At 49.2% G+C, this 20,019-nt stretch overlaps 1 protein-coding gene across 6 annotated transcripts in view; it reads left to right on the forward strand.

Annotated features, from left to right (window-relative positions):
* The window catches only part of RUSC2 (RUN and SH3 domain containing 2), a 58,553-nt gene that overhangs the window by 33,163 nt on the left and 5,371 nt on the right, over positions 1 to 20,019 (forward strand). For 4 of the 6 annotated variants that reach the window (XM_066180973.1, XM_066180971.1, XM_066180972.1 and 1 more), the window contains 7 exons: positions 8,628 to 10,703; positions 12,556 to 13,341; positions 13,832 to 14,032; positions 15,266 to 15,409; positions 16,331 to 16,407; positions 18,404 to 18,578; positions 19,248 to 19,353. In XM_066180973.1, the coding sequence (XP_066037070.1) occupies positions 8,735 to 10,703; positions 12,556 to 13,341; positions 13,832 to 14,032; positions 15,266 to 15,409; positions 16,331 to 16,407; positions 18,404 to 18,578; positions 19,248 to 19,353 (3,458 nt within the window). In that variant the 5' untranslated portion in view covers positions 8,628 to 8,734. The remainder of the gene's footprint in view (positions 1 to 8,627; positions 10,704 to 12,555; positions 13,342 to 13,831; positions 14,033 to 15,265; positions 15,410 to 16,330; positions 16,408 to 18,403; positions 18,579 to 19,247; positions 19,354 to 20,019) is intronic. The other 2 variants (XM_066180975.1, XM_066180976.1) reach the window with 2 other exon arrangements.

Here is a 20,019-nt window from a genome sequence, read left to right on the forward strand (position 1 = left end):
GGAGTCTGTTTGGATATGCTGAGCTGGAGTGCAGCAAGATCTTGTTCACAGTGAAGACAGACTTTCTTTGTCCATTTTAGGCCTTAGCTTGTCTTTTTTCCCCAAGTCATGAAGATGGTAAAGGATATAGAACTACTTGAGGTAGAGCTGGTCTCGTGTGCTTTTTTTGTGCAGATGAATATTGCTCCTGAAATGATCCTCCCATAAGCCTTGGATAAGTCGGTCATCTGCTTTGCCATGGTCTGGCCAACACCATGTTGCCTGAAGCCAGATTCCAGTAAAGGTTAGGGAAGAAAATCCAATGCAAGTGATTTGTCACTTCTCTTTGAGAGGTCTTTCCAAAGGGTGGTGCTGGGTTTTGTGAACTGATAGTTGGAAGTAACCAAAGCGACCACAATCCACAGCTGAAGTAGATTTATTCTATCACCTCACTGTCTGGAATGTTTGAAAAACAGATGGGGACACATACCCTGCTAAGCTTATTCCATCTTAGCAGGGACCAGAAGCACATGGGCCCGTTCCCTGGCCTCCACATCTCAAAGGGCCTGGCCTGTGTGCAGTGCTTCACAATTCTGTGCTTTCTGTGACCTCCAAGCTGCTTACCTCTCTTTACTCCCAGTCGGGAGGCCCAATCCAGTGAAAAATGAGGTTTAAGTCATTGATTGTATTCTGTTGTCTTCTACAGAAATTCAGTTTCTCAAGACAGACAGTAAACAATACAAAGCAAACACAATACTTGAAATTTCCCACGCTGAATATTCTTAGCATCCCTCAGCTGCCAGGTCGTCTTGAGTGAAAACAACTCTGTTTTTCCTCCTCACTAAATTTTCTACTTTCAAGCCTTTTATCCTTCAGTGGTGTGATTCTTGGGGTGCTCTATGCAGTGCCAGGAGTTGGACTTCCTAATCCTGATGTGTCCCTTCCAACTCAGCATATTCTGTTGTTTTAATCCCTAATTATAGGGGTCCTACAGATCCCCAGCAAGACCAGAAATCTCCGGTGCTGTTGAGACTATCATATCCTCTCCACCTCTTGATATCATCTTAGGAGCCTTCGCCCCTGCAGTGGACACCTAAATAAGAACAGCTGCCCATTCACCATTGCATGTTGCCCTATGACAGACTTAGGGAACAGTTTTGCCAGCCTGTGCAGGTACAGGTCAGAGAGTTGGCCCTGATTCCGGAAGCTGAGCTGGGTTTGATGCCTGACTCCTTCAGATAAACACTCCATTCCCTGTCTCCTGCAGCTGTTTTACCTGGAGAGTTTTGAGCTTGCAGCTCCCAGGAATATAAGGTGGTGCAAAAACCTTCAGTGGAGATTTCTGCTGGCTTTGACTCAGGTTCACCCACAGCTGATGGCTGTTTTTTGTGGTTTTGTCACCACTCAGCTGCAGCTGCTGGTTCATGGGGTCATCATTTGGGCAGGTCAGTAGAAGGAGCACCTTGATGAGGCAGCCAGCTGACAGCCCTGCTTTGCACAAATTATAGAATCATACAAGGGCTTGGGTTGGAAGAAACCTTTAAGGTCATCTAGTTCCAAACCCCTTGTTGTGGACAGGGAAGCCACCCATTATTAGGTCAGGATCACTAAGCCCTGACCAAAGCTGTGCAGTTAGGGAGGGTAGTCTTGGCATCTTTGAATACTGAGTGTGCCTAGAAATTTCATACGCTTATAGGATTTTCTGTCTTTCTGTGTGGGTTCTTGAGTGCTCTGGTGACCCTGCAAAACCCAGGCTCCAGCACCCAGGCACATCTGTGCTTCAGTATGGAATTGTGTGATTTCTGCTATTGTAAGATCTTCAGGAAGCTTTCAGAGTGCTCAGGCAAAAAGATGCTATACAAGCATAGTCCCTCCTGCTGCTACTGCTGCTGCACCAGAGTGTCTGTGATAAGAAAGGATTTACTGTGTCTGCAGTTTAATTCAGCAGCAATTTCTGTGTGATATGAACAGCTAGAAATATCAGTCTTTTCTTCTCTGTGGATTTGCATAAAGTAATTAGGAGCATATGTGCTGGGGGCTGGGGCAGGGAGGAGGAGGAGGAGGAGGAGGAGCAGGTTCCATCCCAGAGCACCTCAGTGAATGCTCTTGAGTCATGGTCTGTAAATGGCTCTTGCCGAGTGCCACATGCCAGATGATGAGTCACAGAGCAAGGGAGCACAGAAATGGGAGAAACTGGTTCGGTCACTATCCTGGCTCCTGTGCTAGCTGGTGTAGATCTGCTGCTTGAGCTATTTCTGATGTCTTGTGTAACTCTAAATGCACAGAGCAGCTGGGGCTTCTTGTCCTCTGACTGGGAGGCAGTACCTGCCTCACACTGCTTATGTCATCATCAGGAATACACACACTACACCCATTGCTTAGTTTTGTGTGTGCTGGTAACCCCTGGCCCATGCAACTCCTTTCTTCCAGCAGCACAAGGGCTGTGACTGACCGTCACGTGCTGTGGTTTCCATTTGGAACACATCATAATCCTATATAGTTCTGGGATGTAATGATACATTAATCATGGGCTTAGTCAGGCTGTCCTGAAAACCACTGGAAAAAGCCCTGGCCAAGGCAGGGCTTTGTGGAAAGAAAAGGGAAGTGGTCTTTTCAGGAATCACTGCACAGCAGCACAAGAGGAATCAGCCTGAGCAGAGGCAGAAGTTCAGGAAGTATTTAGTCTTTCTATTTTTCTGCAGCTCCCTTTGTACGTAAAATGCTGGAATATTAACCCTGGGAGCATGCAGACCACCCTGACTATGTTCTCTGTCCCCTGAAGCGGGGAAGGAGAGCTGGAGATTTAGGATGAGTCAAACAATTAGCATTTCCTTATACACCTTTTTTCTCATTAAACACGCTGGATGATTTAATAAAGCATTTAATGAAGGTGTGAATTTGACAGAGATGTATTAGCTGGCAAGAAAGAAATAGGTGTCCAAACAAATACCACTAACTAGACTCATCCTGCAACAACTTACAGGCTTCCTCACCTCCACCCTCTGCTTACACATTCCCGTGGTTCAGACCCATCCCCAGGCCACTCATGCTGAACCACTCATCCTCTTCTCTAATGCTGCTCCCTGAATGCCCTCCAGTTTTCTGGAATTTTCCTAATAAATTTTTGTTTAAAACCATCCAGTGCTTTCTGGCAGCTTTTGGGGTGGCAGAGCTGGGGCAGGGATGAACTGCAGTATTGATGCTGTATACAGTGAGACCTTAGATCCCCCGTGCTGTCTGAAGGGTGGCTTTCAGTTTGGATTAATCTCCCAGACCTTTTGCCTGTAGATAGACATACAGGGAGTAAACTGAAAATATCTCTCCCCGTGGAGCAAAGAGGAGATGTCTTTATTGTGCCTTTGTCTGCAAGAACACACAAACAGTTGCTTTTTGCAGCATTTCTGCTGGTGTTTGTTTTGTAGAGCTGTGTGGTTTCTTCAGGCATGTTAATGTAAATGCACTGTAGGAGTCAGGGGTTCACGTGGAACAACCTTCGAAGAACAAGCAGCTCTAATACAAAAGATTTTTTTCTGTTTCTTCTATGAAACTGAATGCCTAACTTTTAACCCTATTTTTGCATATTTCACCCTTGAATGACATGATGAATTATGGTCTCTCTGGGGAAGGTGATGATGGCAGTGAAACTACAGCCATACAGAAGGAGTCAGCAATAACGCTCACAGTTAAAGGTTTCCTTTGGACACTCAATTTCATGGATGAAGTGACTGAGGTTTGTGGAAACAATAATTTGTTCAGAAAAGCCATCCTCCAGAAAGCCAGCATTGCCTCCAGCTGATGGTTCTGATGAAGTTGCGCCTGCTTTGTCATCCTCTGTGCTCTATATGCAGTCTTTTTACATTAAAATCACACTTATCTCTCATATCTCTGCATGCCTTCTCCAGTGCATTATATTTTATAGGGAAGCCTGTGTTACTGTGAGCTGAATGCTGTCACCCTTTGTGTGTGCAGGGGACAGCGCTGAGCAGAGCAGAGTATTAAGGGTTCAGCACTAGAACTCCAAAGTGGTTGGAGCCATAGCAAATACCAGAGTATGCCTGGAGGTGTGCAGCCACCACACATAACTCGTTAGCCCTTGGAGGCAATTGCAGCCAGGTCTGGTTGCTTCTGCATCTTCTCAGCAGTGTTGCAGAGGCAGGAGTTGGTACCCGAGGTCAAGGAGCCATGAGGCTGCACCGACCACCTTTGAATTGGCACAGTGTCCTCAGTCTTAGGGGTATGACAGGAGAGGGATTTGAGGGTCTCTGTGTAGTGGTCAGCAAGGACTTAAAAGGCACAGAGTGCAGAGCCCAAAGTATTCTGCATGGTCCTGTTACCTGTGTCGTGCTGCCTCCTCTCTAAAGCTCAGACATGATCTGATAGGTGACTCTCAGATCAGTGCTGAACCATCCTTTGTTGGTCAGCACTCAACCTGCTTTTTACCTAGAGCTTTGCTACAGCTAAGGAGTTTTTATTGTGTATATTTATTTCCATGGCCATACAATCATTCATGAGCAATTCCGTACCAAATGTGGGCGTCTCACAAAAAGCCATTCTTCCTGCTCTGTATTTTCCTGTTTGGAATGAAGCATCCACAGTGTCGCCCTCACCTTGTCTGGGTAACCCTTAGCACCTCAAGGAAGAGCTCCCTGAATAAACAATCCATATCTGCCATGTTGCAGCAGATGGTGTCAGTATGGAGAAGGCAAGAATTCTGACGTTTGAAAATAAAATGGCTGATGTGCAGACGTGTCTAGAGTTGTGGTGCTCCTTGCATGTCTCCCTGCTTTGTGCTGCCATTACATGCTGTTTTAGGTAGGAATTGGTGCTGGATGCTGTGTTTACTCTTGTGTGTGTAGTATTGAGCAGGATTCAGCAAAATGATAAGAATGAACTGATTAGTAAAAAATGTTCAGGTATGAACTGCCTATCCACATCTGTAAATTTCCTTTTGCAAAAGGGATGTGAGTGCTTTATGAAGAGCTGATCAAAACCAATAAAATCTGAAACTGGTCTGCTTGCTGCATTTTATTCCCCATTGTCAATCCCAGCATAGCAGACCCCAAGTAGGAAGATGAAGGATGCTTCTACAGTCTTCCAGAATACGGAAGAGTCAGCTAATGGTGTGGCCAAGGAGGATGCTCTGGTGTTGGAAACTGAGTAATCCTTGTGCTGGCAGTGTCATTGCCTAGCTCCCTGCACCTCCAGGTCCAAGGGAAGCCAGGAGAGGTTGCAAGGGAGAGAAAAGGGGCAGCTACGGCACAAAATGTCATGCCTATCCCTAGAGAAGCCATCAGAATGTCTCCCAGCAGGAGCTGTCTGCATGTTACCTGTGATCCTGGATCTCAGAGCCTGGTGCTGGGAGCAGGTCATGGGTGCCAGCAGGATGGGCATCCGTCGGCTGCAGCATCTCTGGTGGCCAGTGAATCCCAGCCCACCCAGGGAGCCCGTGCTGCTGCTGGAGTCAGAGAGCTGGGCAGAGCTGCGTCCTGCAGCCTGAGCACCGGAGAGACAGATGGGAAATGGCTGCATGTCAGCTCTGACATTTTACAGTCAAATGTCAAAGTGTGTCTGTGCAAGCGTTGTCCTCCCGCGGCAGCTTCTGTGCTGACGTGAATTGTGTGCTGCTCAGCAGGGCTTGTCAGCAGATGGGTGCTGATGCTGGGAGCCTGCTCCAAGCAGCCACTCCCAGAGGCAGCAGAGACCTGGTGCTTCAGCAGTCAAATGTGCTGCCATCGTTGTCTGTATCCTCAAAATGATGCTTTTCAGGTGGTTGCATTGTGGCAGCACTTGAATTACAGTAAAGCCTGGTGGAGAAGTGTGATCTGAGCACTACAGTCAGATACAAGAGCAGTAACAAAGGCAGGATGGGTTACATGAGTAGATGGGCACTGTGGGACCAGCTTTTTACCCCAAATGCTTGTGCAGTAGGGGCAGGAAGAAGGATAAACGTCTGCTGAGTTCAACAGAAATAAATTCAGATAAACTCAGAGTTTCTGCCATGCCATCAGTGGTGCACAAGGTCCAAATTGGGGCATGAACACCACTACAGCAAGTGAGAGAGAGTGTGTGTGTGTGTGTGTGTGTTTGTGTGTGTGTGTGTGCGCGTGCTCTGGGCTCAGGGTCCGGAGCTGCTGTTATCCACGGTGGCTCTTGAGCAATGGGATCTTAGGAATCCTTGATGAAGAAAATCTGCCCCACAGGATATAGGCTGAGTAGAGATCAGCATCTCTGGCAGCAGCCATGGGAAAGGAGCCAAAGGCTTGTAAGACAGAGAAGTCACTGAAAGGGGTGTAAAGGCTGATAGAGGTTTTAGGGAGACTACAGATGAGGGAGAGTTTATGGGTTGCACAATTAGTAGTCCAGTTGGATGTCCACCACCTGATCTAAGTGGTCCACGTGATCTCTCTTCTTCAGAGCCTAAACCTGGATGAAACATCCCAGAAGAAGGAGACATGTAGGTGAGCCATGTAAGTCTCTGGTAGCATCTACCAGAAGGTCTGTTCTCTGACACTGGTGTTAGCATTAACTTTTGCATTATTAGGTGTTTACTGCAAACAATAGCTCTGTTTCCAGCATTAACTTTTGCATTATTAGATGTTTACTGCAAACAATAGCTCTGTTTCCACCTTTGTATTTTTATTTCCTGCCAGCATCATCCTGTGAGAAGCACTGCTGTGCGTGGGAGGAAAGTACTTCTTTTGATCATTTTTATCATCCTCTAATTGCTATTCTTACACCTTGAGGCTGAAAGAAGTGAAGTTCCTGATGTTTCTGTGTAGCTGTCTCATTGTTCATGCTCTTGTTCTAACTTCATTTAACCCACATTTCTCACTTTCCCTTCTGTGCCCCCATGTGCCTTTGTAGGTCTGCTCCAAATTTGTTATCACCCCACCGTCACAAATGCTGGGGTAAGGCAGGCAAAAGCCACTGTGAATGCCACTTTCTGAAGTCTGAAGATCAGTGGTGGGAGCCATGGAGTCCAGAGCAGGATCCCAGGATGCAATTTTCAGGCTGCAGTGATCACTGAGGATGAGGATGCCTGGCGGCGTTATGGGTCAGTAGTGCTGACCAAGGATGCTTGGGCCAAGGTTTTCAAAACAAGTGGTAATCTGTGAGAGAATTAGGTAATTTTTTAATCTCTCAGACTCATCCTGGATCACTGCTGTCTCTTGTGGTTTCTCCCTCTCCTTGTTGCCTTAGCTGCCTGCCTGTGCACTTGTCTGTGTTGGATTAACTGATCTGTAGAAGGGAAGGCAAGAGGAAAACCCCCTTCAGACTTACGTTGGAGCTACTTGTAGGCTGCACCTCTGGGTTGGGTGATGAGGGAGAAATGGATTTGTCCTTTGCTCTCCCATGTCAAACACTGGTGAATATCTACAAGAAAGATGAAGAGAGACTTCTGACACAAGCAGAGAGTGATGGGACAAGGGGGGAAAGCTTTAAACTGAAAGATGGCATGTTTAGATTAGATATTAGGAAGAAATTCTTTACTGTGAGGGTGGAGAGACACTGGAATGGATTACTCAGAGAAATTGTTGATGCCCCATCCCTGTGAGTGCTCAGTGCCAGGTCAGATGGGGCTTTGAGCAACCTGGTCCTAGGGAAGGTATCCCTGCCTGTGGCAGAAGGGTTGGAACAAGATGTTCTCTAAGGTTTCTTCAGCCCAAATCATTTTGTTATTCCCCTGGCTCTCTTAAGAACCTGCTATTGACTGAGAACAGGTAGAATGGGACTCTTAGTGTGCTGCCTGTGCAGTGCCCTGCCTGTATGGCTTCTGGGACTGTGGTAGTCACACCGCTGTGAAGTGCAGCAGGTGATAAGCAGGTAAATTCCACAGATAATGTGGCAGAGAGATATGATCTCCTAGATGACAGTAGAGACCAGTTTGAGCTGAGGTTTCACCATGAACAAAAGTCAGTGTGCTGTATGGGACCTATTTGATCAATGCCAGTGGCTCCCCATGGCCCCACTGAAGTCTTTCACTCCTTTTCACTGGAGAGACCCTTGTGTACATAAGTAGTTGCATACCTTGGCACCATTAAAAGGGCTCAAGACTTCATAGGGTCTCCTGGATTTGGGGAGGAATGAGTGTTGCTGTTTTTCTGTTCTAGTCTGCTCTTGCTTTCCAGTCTCTTCCTGGACGTGTGTGTGTGTGTGTGTCTATTGCAAACCTTGCCGTGTTTTGTTCTTGAAGAGAAGTTCAGTGTATCTAAAAGGAAGCAAAGATGTTTAATCCAGTGTGAGAAGACAGACTGCTCTCACCAGAGTGCAGTGCTTCACTTCAGACCCTGTGCTATTTTCCTGTGAGCACACAGTGCCATCTGCAGTGAGGTCTTTGGCCCAAATCCTGTACAGCTCTTTGGCCACTTGACTGAAATGAGTTACTTTCTTCAGATAACTTTGAGAGGGGTCAGGTGGAATCACAAGTGTTGTCCCAGGAGCCTGCTTGGAGGGTGCCATGTTTGTTTTACATTGTGATGGTTTGTTTCCCAGAAGAGGGACCTTGTGCTCAGGTACTTGTGCTGACAAGGAACCAGTCAGTTTGATCCTTGTCAACACATGAAATCTTCAGTCAAACCAAAGGATGCTTTAAATAGTCACTGCCTTTCCCGAGAGGTGACCTCCTTTGTGATTTTGTCTCTCTGTAGGTATCTGAATTCCCTCATGAGAAGTGTCCTCCCTGCCTCTTATGTGCAGCCCTCCCTGTTTATGGGTGGTACCAGCTTCACTAATGCCCTGAAGAGTATTCCTCACCATGGATAGTCCACCCAAACTGACTGGTGAGACGCTGATTGTCCATCACATTCCCCTGGTGCATTGCCAGGTCCCCGATAGACAGTGCTGCTCCATGAGCAAAAGGACCAACCCCTTCTGCCAGCCAGAGCTCAGCACTACACGGACCTCTGTCCTTCCAGACAGAGACCTCTCACAGACTGACTCCTTGGTGTATAGCAGCTTTCTCCAGACCTCTGAAAACTCAGCAGAGGCCTCAGACAACAAAGAAAGAAAAGCAAGGGATCTGATTGTCCCTAGTGTCAGTAAGCGACACAACCCTTTCCTGCTGAATGAGGGTGAAGACCTCAGTATTTTTGGGGATGACTTGGGTCAAAAATCTTTCCACCTTCACAACTCACTCGTCGATGGCAAACCTCCCTTCAATCTGCAAGATCTGGCCTTGCCCCCTTTCCACCTCCATGACTCCAGCCACATTGTGAAATCCTGGAACATGGCCAGCCGGTCTGGTGTGGTGGACGGGCAAGAGGACAAACTCAGCAGTGACAACATCCAGAAGAGGAACAATGCAAACAGGTGCCGTCAGGCCATGGAATGCATGGAGCTGGATGAATGCAGCTGCCATCGTGGCAGCTCTTCCAACTTCTCCTTCGACAGTGGTGACCAGGAGTGGAACCAGAACACAGGTGAGCTGCTGAGAAATCAGGATGCCCTGCACAGGACTTGCAGTTGTTCCAGCTCAGAGATCCAGCACTGTCGCTGCTACAGTTCGTCAAGTCAGTCTGAAGTGATTGACCAACAGATGGGCTACATCAGTGACTCTTCTTGCAACAGTTCTGATGGGGTCCTGGTGAACTTCAGTGCTCTCTACAACAAAATGAACGGTCAGTCTCAAACCAACCTGAATTCAGCTAACCTGTCCTGTGACTCTTCCTTCTGCAGCCACTCAGACACAGGAGCTTTTTACCTGGATTTACATTCATCACCCACTGAATCCAAGATGTCTTGCGAGTCGCACAACCCAGAAAGTTCAGGGAAGGTGTGTGGGTGTCAACACTCCGCCTCACCTGTCCTTGATGCTAACTGCAACTCCTACCACCTCCACTGTGAGCCTTGCACATCAGAGAGCTCAGACCTCACTGCCTGCTTCCAGAGCCAAGCACGGCTTGTTGTGGCTACTCAGAATTACTATAAGTTAGTCACATGTGACTTGTCTTCCCAGTCATCCCCCAGCCCTGCGGGATCTTCCATAACTAGCTGCTCAGAAGACCAGACCAAGGGTAGCCCAGCACAGCCCACAGAATACTATCTGTTCAGAAGGCCCGACCTGAGACAAGAAGAAAGCAATGTAGAGTGCAGTGAAGAGGAGCCAAAGGGAGAATCCAGCCAGAACATGATTGAGGGTCAGGTCTATGTCAATGTGTCACCACCGAACCTCAACACAAGCCGGCAGCGCTCCAGGAGCTATGATCAGAACCTGGACAGGAGTCCTGGCAGCAGGCTGGGCTCCTTGGAGCGCATGGTGAGCTGTCCAGTCAAGCTAAGTGAAAGTCCAGCAATACCCATTCAGAGCTCTCCCCCCAAGAGGGTGACATCGTTCGCTGAGCTGGCTAAAGGGCGGAAAAAGAACGGCACCTCCCCACCACTCCGCTCTAGTGGTGATTCTTCCCTGGAGTTCTCTCCTATTCCTGAGACTCAGCGGGATTGCCCAGCCTTCCTTGAAGAAAGAGCTCGGCGCAGTCAGAGTCTTCCACCCATGCCCTTCATTCATGGCCTGAACCGGAGCTGCGAGGGCTTCTGTTTGAATCATGCTTTTGGGGACAGCCAGGCTTTGTGTTCCACCAAAGACTCGGTCTCCAGTGAGAAGGTCCCCAGTGGGCATGGGGCAGGTGAGCAAGCCTCTCTCTCCCTGCTGAAGGAGGCAGATGCCAGCTTCTCAGGTGGCTCTGCTAGTGGCCACGGACAAAAAGATGTTAGAGCCCAAGCAGACGGTAAGGAGCCAAACTAGTCAGAAGGGTGAAGTAAAAAGGAAGGCAGCTTCCTGGGATATGAGGGGAGCAGCAAAAAAACCTGCATGGTGATAAGAGGCCAGTGCCAAGGCAGTTTGGTTCCTGGTCTGCCAGTCCCTGGCATGTTTGTGCTTTTGGGCCTGGAACTTTGGGTTTCCTTGGTCTCAAGCTGAAAAGAGATCGTTTTGTCTACCTACTCTGTGAAGAGAGCTTATTAACACTTAAATGAGGCTCAGAACTATACACCTAGGCAGCACAGAATCTGAAAAACATGAAAGCTGAAACTTAAAGCATCATGGCCATTTCTCCATCATTGTGGGAAACTTCTGTCTCTGCCTTAGGCAGGTATTTTACCTGCTTCTAAAATGCCTCTAACCAGACCACTGCAATAAATAGCCCCTACTATGTCAAAAGATTATAATGCCTTAAGACTGCCTCCACCTAATGTTCTGAAAATATCTGGCAGGAGGTTAGAACTTGTGGTTTATTGCCATGGCAGGGGTGGGAGAGATTTTAGCCTTTGGAGCAAAAGTGTTTTAGTTATTGTCCTGTTTGTTTATTGAGCCTTGAATGTGTGCTTGATGTTGGATGGCAGTGGAAGCAGGTCTCTGCTGGGAGAGGGCAGCATGTCAGCAGCCCTCTTAGCTTCAGAGGGAGGGCTTGGAAGGAGCAGGCCCTGCTCAGGGAGGAGGGGGCAGACAGGAGCTTTCATGATAATATATCCCAGCAGTTGCTGCCCATCACACTGTGGGGTCCCTCCTTATGCACTGTGACAGCAAGGCAGGCATCAGGGGTGTGCAGGAAGCTTCTGCCTGCACCTGGAGGTGGAGGCATATCTGCCTTGCTCCAGCCCAGCGCAGCATGCAAGCCTAGAGGCTCTGAGAGAGGCTGGAGGGAAAGCAAGCCCTGCTAAAAGCTGGCTACAGGGAGAAAGGTCTGGAACACCCAACAGGCAGCAGGTATCACAAGGGCTCATCAGGGACCTCAGTCAGCCCCACATGTGCACCCAGTGCGGTGTGTGTTTTGCACTGAATGCACAGTGTGTCACACTTCAGATGTGTCCCTCAGGATATTTGTGGCCCCATCAGGAGCTGGAGGCATCTACACATGTCCATCAGCCCACCACACTCCCTCAGGACGTCCTGGGACATAATTTGCTGGAGCTGACTGGCACTTTCCAGGGCTGGAGACAGGATGTTGGGAATGTCCTGTTTAGGTTTGGTAGAGACAGGGGGATGATGGAAGCTCTGTTCCAAAGCAGGGACAGTTACAGGGAAAAGAAGAGGGAGAAAGGGAAGCAGGCAGTCTTTGCAACAGCACCAATATGTTGTGATGTGGGATGCAGAGCTGCAGTGCTATTGCATGTAATGCTTGTGCTGGGCTGTGCGAGTCCACAGTGCTTGTGGGAGAGGACGGTCCTTTGGGATGAGAAATCTGATTGTATCACAGAGTGTGGGGCCTTGACTTTGTGGTACTGCTTGGGCAGAGGCAGCTCAAGGACAGGCACTTGACCCCATGGCTTTGTGCTGTCCAGAGGGCAAGAGATTGGGAAAGGATGTGAAGCTGATGACCCTACACGACAGACAAGGTCCTGGTGCAGTGCTCTGCTCTTGCAGACAGCTGGAAACTCTGCACTTGGGGACCACATATCTTCTATCTTGCCAGCTCTTGATGTGTGCAACCAGTTCAGACTTGAGCTGCTCTGTAACTGGCCTCTAGCTCATCCTCTTCCTCCTGCAGCAGAGAGCACATTCCCTTTTGCCTGTATTCTGCTTATCTGAGGATGATTGTTGCTCTGCCCATCCTCACACTTTCTTCCCCTCTCTCCCTGAAGGTGGTGGCACAGACAGCAAGCCTGTGGTACGCTACAGCAAGGACCAGCGTCCCACGACGCTGCCCATCCAGCCCTTTGTTTTTCAGCACCATTTCAGCAAGCCACCCAAGGCACGTGCCCTGCACAGCCATTTTGCCTCCAGCCTTTCCCAGCTCTACAGTTTGTCCAGCAGCCGGCCTGCCAGCCAGCAGATCTCCAGCTCCCAGTCCTCAACCTGGGCCACCTCAACAGAGCAGGCGGCAGTGGCAGGGAGCCAGGCCCATGCCACGCTTGTGACCCAGCGCTCAGCAGACGGAGCTGCCTCGCGCTGTGATGGAGGCATCAAGAAGCCTGGCCCTGAGACAACACGTCCATCCCCACTGGGCAGTTACTCCCCCGTGCGATGCAACGTGCCTTTCTTCCAAAGCGTGGACTCCTCTTCCTCGCCCACCACAGAGAGAGCTGAAGACAGCCAGCCCCCCAGAAGCAGATCCTGCCCCATCTCTGCTAACTTGCTTCCCACAAGGTCATCACCTGCTGTCAGTGCCATGCAGCCCTCAAAAGCCACCAAAGCTGACACCCTGAGGCAAAAGGAGAACCCCAAGCTGATTCTCAAGAAGGAGGCCCCCCTAGAGCCAAGCCCACCACTCTCTGAATACCGACTCCACAGTGGGTCCCTCCCGCCCCTCTCAGTGGGTGGCATGTCCATGAGCAGAGTAGGAGGCCATGCAGATTCACACTGGAGAAGTGGCAGTGAGACCAGCAGTTCTGGTCCCCTGAGCAGCATGGGAATACGGCCTGTCAATGGTAGGTACCCATCCTCCAGGACTTGCTAGTCTGGAGTATCTACAGCTCCCTGTAGCTGTGGCTGCTCCCTATAGTACCCCCATGTCCTATAGCCACAGTCCAGGATAAAATTGCATTTGTATGCTGCAGGAAGACCTACACTAAGAACATGTCCCTCCAGTCCTAGCTCCTACGCTGTGTCTCCAGAGAGGGAAGTGTGTGTAACCCTCTTACAGCACCCTATGCCAGGTGTTGCACCCCAAACCGGCTGCCTCTGTGACTGCAGCCACAAGGGCACCCAAATTCCTGCCCTGCTTTGTCAGGCAGTGGCCTCCACTGTCTCCATGTGCATGTGCTAATGTCCTGAAATGCTGCTGGACCTCTTGAGTAATGTGCTGTCTCTCTTTCTCTGTCCTCCATTTTTCTCTTCCTCTCCCTTCCCATTTGCCTTCCGCATCCTCCCTTGTGCTCTCGTCATCCTGTTTGGTGCTCACTGCCCACGGCATCCCAGCGAACCACCTCTCCCCCCAAGCGCTGAAGTGGCGAGAGTACAGGCGGAGGAACCCCCTGGGTCTGGACCGTGTTTCAGGGCTGCCCAGCTTAGCGGGCAGCCTGGACAGGAGACAGCAAGAGCCTCGGCTGAACCGGGGCAACCCCATCTTTGAGCTCCCTGGCGCTCTCAGCACCAGCCATTTCCACTGCAAGCTGAACGGTGCGCACCACCTCTCTGCTGGGGAGTCTTGGGAGGTGGCCTTGGGACTCAGCCTCCGTTTCCTTGAGGCTCAGGTTAAGTTTGGATTCATCACTGCTCTGCCTGCTCAGAGCAGGACAGATGATGCATCTGTTCAGAGTGGGCTGGAGGGTTCAAGAGGAAGGTGAAAATTGCTTCACTAGTTCAAATCTTTGTGGAGCCTTCCTTCTCCATGAGTTGAGAGCAGTCAGGTCCAGCTGTGAGCTGGATTAAAAGGCAAAGTGAATATTCCAAGACCTTGCTTAGACCTCAGTAAGTGCTTCTGGACTGTGGTTAGCTTGTAGTTTGTCTCACGCAGGAGTTTGGGCCCTTGGAGATCACAGGTCTGTGCCCTGTGGTGCCTGACCATCTGCCCCAGCCCAAACAGTGTGCTGAGTGCTGAGCTGTAGATTTCATGAGGCAGCTTACAACACTAAAGATCTTCACAGCACTCTATCTTCTCCAGGCTTTGCCCTTAAGGTCTTCTCTGTCCTCCAAAACCTATGCAGGAAGGGCTGACAGTGGCAGGCTGCGTTTGACTGTACCTCCAAGACTCCTGTTGGGAGAGCAGTATGGTCTGTCTGTGGGAGGAAGAGCGTTCTACAGGCTAGTGTCAAGCCATGGAGGAAATTCCTCAAAGCCTTATAGCTCACTCTGCCAACCCAAGCAATTTCTCTGTCATTCTTCAAGGGAAAATGCACAGCACAGAATCAAACAGATTGAAGCCAAGCACCATGGGAGAGTCATACATGGGAGAGCTCCTATGGATGTCACCCCTTGGAACCAGAGGCCATCCCAAAGAACAGGCAGCAAACATGCAGTTTGTTTTCTGTGGTTGCCAGTGTGTGACAAGTAATGAATTTCTCCGTGCTGACTTTTGACCCTGCTTGCAGCAGCATGGGGAGTCTGGTGCAGCAAGGTTTCCCTTAGCCCCAGCCCATGAGAGTGACCCTCCCACAGCATCTTCCAGAACCCATGGGAGTCAAGCTGGAGGTGGATATTGGGTAGGCCATGGGGACCAGTTGTGCCAGGCACACATTGCAAACCACTGCTGGGGTAGCAGCAAGCCTGTAGCTTTGCTGTCTCAGCAGAGGACAGGCTGTCATGAAGACTGCTGCTGGTGCGGGTTCCTTCTGGGAAAAGCAGACAACATGGAAGAGGCTTTGGTGCGCAGGATTGGGGCTGATCTTTGTTCCTGCTGTCTTGTCCCTGCAGGACAGTCTGTGAGGCAACTCCAGTTTACCTACAATGACTTCTTCCCTGACTACTTCTCCCTAGCGGAGAAACCCCCTGCTGAGTTCTGCCTCTCCCCAGATGGCAACACAGAGTCCATCTCCATCGACTTGCTGCAGAAAAAGAGTGAGTCCATGCATCTCTCGTGGACCATGCAATGTGCCACAGAGTGTACTTGAGTTGCTTGTCCCAGGAAGTATGATCAGAAAGGATCTTAGATCTCTGCACAAGAATGGGCAGAGAGAGCATTCAGGCACAGGAGTGTGACCCTAAGGCAAGGGCATGCTGCCACCACAGGCTCCACATACAAAGGTAGACCTGTGTGTATCTCTGTGACGTTGCAAATGTGCTAACCTGAGATTTTGCAATTTAGGTAAGAAGTCTGCTCAGTCCTACTTAAGTAATATAAAATTGTATCAATTATATAAAAAGGTGGGAGAAAGGACTCCAGAGCAGGACAAGATACAGCTGTGGTAGGAGCTGTGCTAGAGGCAGGGTTGGCAGGATTTGACAGCTGTTTTGTTATCATTTCAGAGGCAAGGGATGTGTAGAAAGGTTCCCGTGCCTTTACCAGCTGTGTTCATGAACACCAGGTAGCAGCTTTCCCTTCTGTTTCAGTTCTGTCTTCTCACATTATCCTCGTGCAGATGACAGATTACACACCACTGGCTTGTTACTGGAAGTCATGACAAAACCTGCCAAATGCAAGGCTTCTGCCCTGCCACCATGTGGCACCAAGGCAGCAAACAGCACACTGCCTTAGATTCCACCTCTCCTGCCTCAGGGCATGGGGTGTGGAAGTGATGGTCCCTGTCCCTTGGGAATATTGACAGGTTGTCGTACTGGCAGGCTGATAGGTGAGTGCTAGAACCAGCAGGGAGAATTTTGGTGAGGATTTAGGAGAGTCTCTGCATGTTTTTTGGTAGAGAGTGCTTGCATGTAGACATGGACTTGCAGTGCCCCTAGCTGATTACTTCGAGGAGTGTTTTGTTAGAGTCTGTCCCAGCAGCCCCTCAGGCAGCTCTTTGACCTCTTATTTTCCTCTAGGTCTGGTGAAGGCTATCAACACTGCTGTTGACCTGATTGTGGCTCACTTCGGAACCAGCAGGGATCCAGGGGTGAAGGTATGTCTTGCATCCAGCTCCGTTCTGAGCGGCATAGCAAATACAGCGCAAGATTGCCTCTCCCTTCTCTTCCAGTCAAAAACTACAGGTTTTCTAACAAAGGCAGGAGTACTAAGAACAAATCAAACAAAGGTGATGGCACACCATGCAGCAGATAGTAAATCTGTGACAATTCCTATTGCATGATGCAGTAAATAAATGTATTTAAAGGAAGATCAGAAAAACACAGGGAAGGGAAATTCACTGATGTTTACTAAATGCGTAGGAATAATGTCCAGTTTAGTCTTTGCATTGGAAGTAGTTGTAGGCTGTGAAAGTATACTGGCTTGACTCTTTCTTATGTACTTACTATGGCTTTTTTTAAGAAAAAACACCAGACCAGCTGCCCTTCTGGTCTGATGCAGCACACCAGCACTTTTTTCTCACATAGTGGAGAGACGTATCTCCCTTCTCCACATGTCCCATGACTCTGGCCTGGCACTGGTGCCAGGACACAGTGCGGTGTTTCCCACCCGTCAGCAGCTCACAGGGCTTAATAATGATAAAGAAATGCATGAGACTTCATGCATCTGGGGCAGTTGGTCACCCTTACCATGCATACCTTTGAGTATTTAGAGTACATCTAAGGGGCTGGCTGTCTTAGGCCTGTGCTCACCTCGTGTCCCATTTCTGGAATAACACAGATGTGCATCTAGGTTGCCCTGGGGCTGGCTGTCTTTGGTCTGTGCTTCCTCATTTCTGGAATGACACAGAAGCAGAGCAATTTTGTTTCTGTTTGTACCAGGCATTGTTTGCAGTCCTGTGACACCCAGCATGTTTGTGGTGCCTCCTCTCAATGCTGAATGCTTGGCTTCAGTCAGGCGACGCTGGGCAGCTATGTGACACTATTTGGACATGGCAACTCCCCTGGCTTGCCGTCCCCAAGGAGGAACCTGAATTGGACTGATTCCAAAACCATTCAATCTTATCTCAGAGCCCAGTGTAATTTTCTCCTAATTATGGGTGTTGCTGATGGAGAGATTGCTGTGCAACATAACTGGAGCTGTTGAGATTCCCATGGCTTTTAGGATTTCACTGTGAATTTCCAATTCTTGCAGTGTAGATTTGGGGAATAATTGCAGCATTCCCGCATTACTTCGCTTATCAGACAATGCTGTGGTTTTAACCTTGGGTTTCTTTATGCATCAGTGTGCCAGGGGCTGAGCATTCACCCGTCAAAAGGCAGCATCCATCCCTGCTGCTGCCGTGCTCAGTGGATCTGACAGGATTATTCCTGAGCCAAGTTCAGTTTCAGTTCAGGGCTTTTGTGAACCTGTGCCAACTGGTCAGTATAATTTCCAGCTCAGCTTATAAAATCAGTGCCCTGAACACCACTGCCTGACCCATTTGGATAGACCCCTTGGCAGGTCAAGGACTGTAAGCAGCAGAATGTGTCCCTGCTCTGCTGGTGCTCAGCTCTTACATGCTTCCTCTTCACCTCAGTCTGAGCTCTGGCCATCCATTTTGCCCTCGTCTGTTTATTTATAGTAATCCCTAGGAGTTAGAGCTTTATATGTCACTGAATTAAGTATTCCTTAACCCCTCAGTGCTGGTAATTCTATGGGGCTTGGTGCTTCCTGCTCCAAAATTAGTTAGAAAAAAAATCTACAGCATGAGGAATATCCCCAGCTCTTCCTCCGGCAGGAGAGCCATGTTATCCCTTTTGGGAGAACCAGGCATCCTTTCTAATTGGGATTATCCTCTTCACAAGCTAGGATATTCTTTCTTTCAAGTTATTGCCTCTTCTCAGCCTGTGGAAGAGCTTGCAGAGAGTAATCCAGTACTGGTGTATGAGGCATCAGGAGTGAAAGCAAAGACCCTGCATGTTCAAGGAGCTGCTGAGCTTGGATGTTGCTTGCTAGGTGTCTGTTGTAGGCAAGTGGGGCTGAACTGTTTCCATGCATCTGTACCTTGAAAACAGTTACCGACACTGTCCCTGTTGCCTGTTGTCCACTAGGCCAAACTTGGGAACAGCTCTGTGAGCCCCAATGTCGGGCATCTCATCCTGAAATACCTGTGCCCAGCTGTCCGGGACATTCTAAGTGATGGGCTCAAGGCTTACGTCCTGGACATGATCATTGGCCAGAGGAGGAACATCCCCTGGAGTGTGGTGGAGGCATCCACCCAGCTAGGTATGGATGTTGTGCAGCAGTGCCTGTGGTAGTTGTGGTTGGGAGGTGCTGGATAAGGTTGACTCTAAGGATGGGAGTGCAGAACACCCATTTTCCTGCATGGAACAGGGTGCATATTGCAAGAAGGGAGAGACACTGCACTGTTTTGCCCAAGTATTTATTGTCATTTCCCCTGAAATTTTCAAATTCTCCCATAACAGGCCAAAGCGATAAAAAAAAGGTATAAAAAAACCCCAACAGAATTATTCCATGTTGGTTTCTGCATCATACTGGGGAGCCTCATAGCCTGATTATGGAAAGTTTTAAGCTCTGTGGTTATCTTTATGATTGCAGACACCCCAAATTATAATCACGCACCACAATATTCTCTTTACATGCTGACTTTGAGCCAATGGCTGCAATTGTCACTGAAGTGTGGGAGGCACGTCCTTGTGGAAATGAAACCCTCCCACAGTTTTGGAGTGGTGGTCTGGGATGGATCACAGCCTACCTCCCATGTGTAGTCTAAGTGTTGATATGGAGTGAGCTCACATTGTCATGGTGGAGAGGCAATGCACACACAGACATGGACACCCAGACAACATCTGTCTTGCCTTGATGCTCCATGCTGTGGTGCAGTTTTGGCTTTTCTCACCACAACTAACCTCAACAATTTGCTTCTCTCTGTAGGCCCCTCTACAAAGTTGCTGCACAGCCTCTACAGCAAGATCAGCCAGTACACAGAGCTCACCAACCACACCATGAGGTTCAATGCATTCATCTTCGGCCTCCTCAAGTAAGCAGGACCCCTGGGGTGGCTGCATGTCCCTGTCCAGGGCTGGCAGCAGCTGTTGGTCCTTGACTGCAGGCAGGCACAGCTGACCATGAATAAACCTTAAGAATCTGGGAAGCCACTTCCCAGAAGTAGGCAAGGGAAGGAAGAAGCTGTAAGCCTCAGGGAACTCCTTCCAGGTCAGGACTGAGAACGAGTGGCCGTAGCCAACCAAAGAACAGGGTGAGTCTGTTTTAGACCCAAAACATTAGGTGAGAAAACTCTCCCTGTCCTGCTTCATATGAGGTTAGACATAATATATGCATGAATTATTCTTGGAAATTCCTCTTTAAACCACTGTTTCCTGGAGCTGCAGTGGATCCCAGGGCATGAGGCTCTGAAGGAGAAATTGCCCTGGTCCAGAACTCTAGACTGGCCCTTCTAGTTTGGATAAGGAGTGTGCACACTCTGCTGTGTTTAACAGAGGAAGGCAGTGATTATGTTTTTGTGGGTGAAGGGATAAGCACTGTTAGGATGGTGTTTCCCTGCTTCTCTCTGGTGGTCAGCAAGAGGTCTGGCAGTGGTAACAGCATTCCCAGGATCTCCAGATGTTGTAGAACTTCTCCAGGCAGGAACAAGCTCTGCCCTGCTCTCCCCACACAGGGTGACCCAGCTCTCCCCCACTAGCAC

This window comes from Chamaea fasciata, unplaced genomic scaffold (genome assembly GCF_029207755.1).
Source record: "Chamaea fasciata isolate MVZ Bird 193981 ecotype frontalis unplaced genomic scaffold, bChaFas1.0.hap1 SCAF_4, whole genome shotgun sequence".
Classification (NCBI taxonomy): Eukaryota; Metazoa; Chordata; class Aves; order Passeriformes; family Sylviidae; genus Chamaea; species Chamaea fasciata.